At 33.1% G+C, this 2,148-nt stretch overlaps 1 protein-coding gene across 1 annotated transcript; it reads left to right on the forward strand.

Moving 5' to 3' along the window:
- Positions 1-284: 284 nt before the first annotated feature.
- Positions 285-2,148, forward strand: LOC126876964 (venom serine protease Bi-VSP-like). The gene is made up of 5 exons (XM_050639833.1): positions 285-588; positions 660-857; positions 1,026-1,121; positions 1,193-1,347; positions 1,676-2,148. The coding sequence occupies exons 1-5, from the start codon at positions 570-572 to the stop codon at positions 1,829-1,831; spliced, it is 624 nt and encodes a 207-aa protein (XP_050495790.1). The 5' UTR covers positions 285-569; the 3' UTR covers positions 1,832-2,148.

Genomic DNA, 2,148 nt, shown 5'->3' on the forward strand with positions numbered 1-2,148 from the left:
TACGATCGTTTGCTGTCCGAACGATCCAAACAAAGAGAAGAGAGAAATTTTAATAAAAACTGTGTATAAGTATAAGGCTTTGCGACCACCATACTGTGGTTTTAGCAACGTCTCTCATACCAGGGTGGTCGATGGTAAACCAGCTGAACTTGGTACGTTTTATGTCTTTCTTTCCGATTAATAATAAGCCATTTACTGCAAAGAATGAACTTTAAAGGCATTAAACAGCACATCAATGTACATTTCAATTAGACTAAATAATAATGCTATGATTTTATCGGTAGTAACTTTACTTATTAACTTGAATTATTTCTTTCTTTTACTTCATGTTAGGAAGAGTATCTTTTTGCTTGAAATAAAAAATTGATATAGGAGTAATAATATGGATAGAGATCAAAAACTGTTAGGGCAGAAATTACACGTTTGAACTTTATAGTTCAGTATAGTTCAAATAGAAATTATATAGAATTATTTAATAATTTGTATTCCACTGGAATAAAAATTTAATTTCTGTCTTTATCAAATCTCTATTTCAGAGTATTTGTACGTATGTACTTATCGTCTGCTGTATGATCGAATATCGAATAGGTAATAATCGTTGTTACCCGTTATGTGAGAACAAATTATGTATATTCACAACTATGACTATTGCATTTTAGGCGCTTGGCCATGGATCGCTGCATTAGGTTTTCGTAATCCCCGAAACCCAGACAAACCACTATGGAAGTGCGGAGGTTCCCTGATATCGGCTAGGCATGTTTTGACCGCAGCACATTGTGCACATATGGATGGAATAGAAAACATACACAATCATAATATTGCCATTCTTAGATTGGTGGAGGAGGTGCCATTTTCGAGTAAGTCCTCAAATATATATATATATATATGCTATTGAGTATTACTGAAGTATCATATCCTGAAATTTCTTACTGTACACATATATTGTGTCATAAAGCGTGTATAATTCTTTCTCATACTTTTGGTCATTCGTTTCCTGCATTTTCATTTATTTTTTTATTTTTCAGGGTACGTATATCCCATTTGTACGAAAGAGCCCCTACGAAAGAGCAACTTCGTCGGCTATAACCCCCTTGTTGCTGGATGGGGAGCATTAAGATATAGTAAGTGATATCAATTTTATAATAAAATTAAATAGTTCCAGTCTTAAATATCTTTCTTATTTTCTTCGTAGGACGACCACGACGTAATGCATTAATGGAAGTACAAATGCCAGTGATTAAGAACGCCGAATGCAAAATAGCTTATTCCAAATTTCCTAATGCACCTGATATCACTGATGGTATAATATGCGCCGAACATGCTCAGGGTGGAGAGGATTCTTGTACGGTAATTAAGTTACAGAGTTACTACAAACTATACGGTATCTGAAGACACGTCGATTCGAATTAACATCAAATCGACGTCTTAAACATTAAAAATAATAGATAAACACAATTTAATAGTTTTGCCCACTTCTCACACCTCGTTATGGTATTTAATCTAATTTCCTTCTAATCTTAGTTTTGCTCAAAATACATATAACATGTACGTTATAAATTGGAATATTTCAATACACAAATCAATAGAAGATTATTACTGTATATAAGTATAATTTCAATACAATTCGATCGATATATTTCAGTATCTTTGATTAAAAATTTAACGATCCTTTCAGGCTGACCGCGGCGGACCACTGCTGATACAACATGAATTAACCTCGTATTTAATAGGTATTGTGTCTTATGCTTATAAGTGCGGCACAGCTGGGTATCCCAGCGTTTACACTAGGGTCACATCGTACCTTGACTTCATTCTCCAAGCGATGCAATAATATGATATTACTGTTCCATAAATATCATTGTGTAAAAAACGTAAAGTTGGATTTTCTTATTGTGGAGATAAGAAACAGCTCAAATTTACATTGTTTTGTACGTTACAAATTATAGGCTTAAAATGTACGAAATGTAACTTTGAAACGACACTAATTTTTTACGCACGATAAACCTCCACGACTTAGGTATGTAAAGATGATAAACGTATATTAATTCTATAAATTTGGTAATAATAAACCAACTTTCTGAGAAGTTCTGTAAATTTCGTTTCTGTTGTATCAAGAGAATAATGGAATATTCCACTTAGATCGTATAC

This window comes from Bombus huntii, unplaced genomic scaffold, assembly GCF_024542735.1.
Source record: "Bombus huntii isolate Logan2020A unplaced genomic scaffold, iyBomHunt1.1 ctg00000108.1, whole genome shotgun sequence".
Lineage (NCBI taxonomy): Eukaryota > Metazoa > Arthropoda > Insecta > Hymenoptera > Apidae > Bombus > Bombus huntii.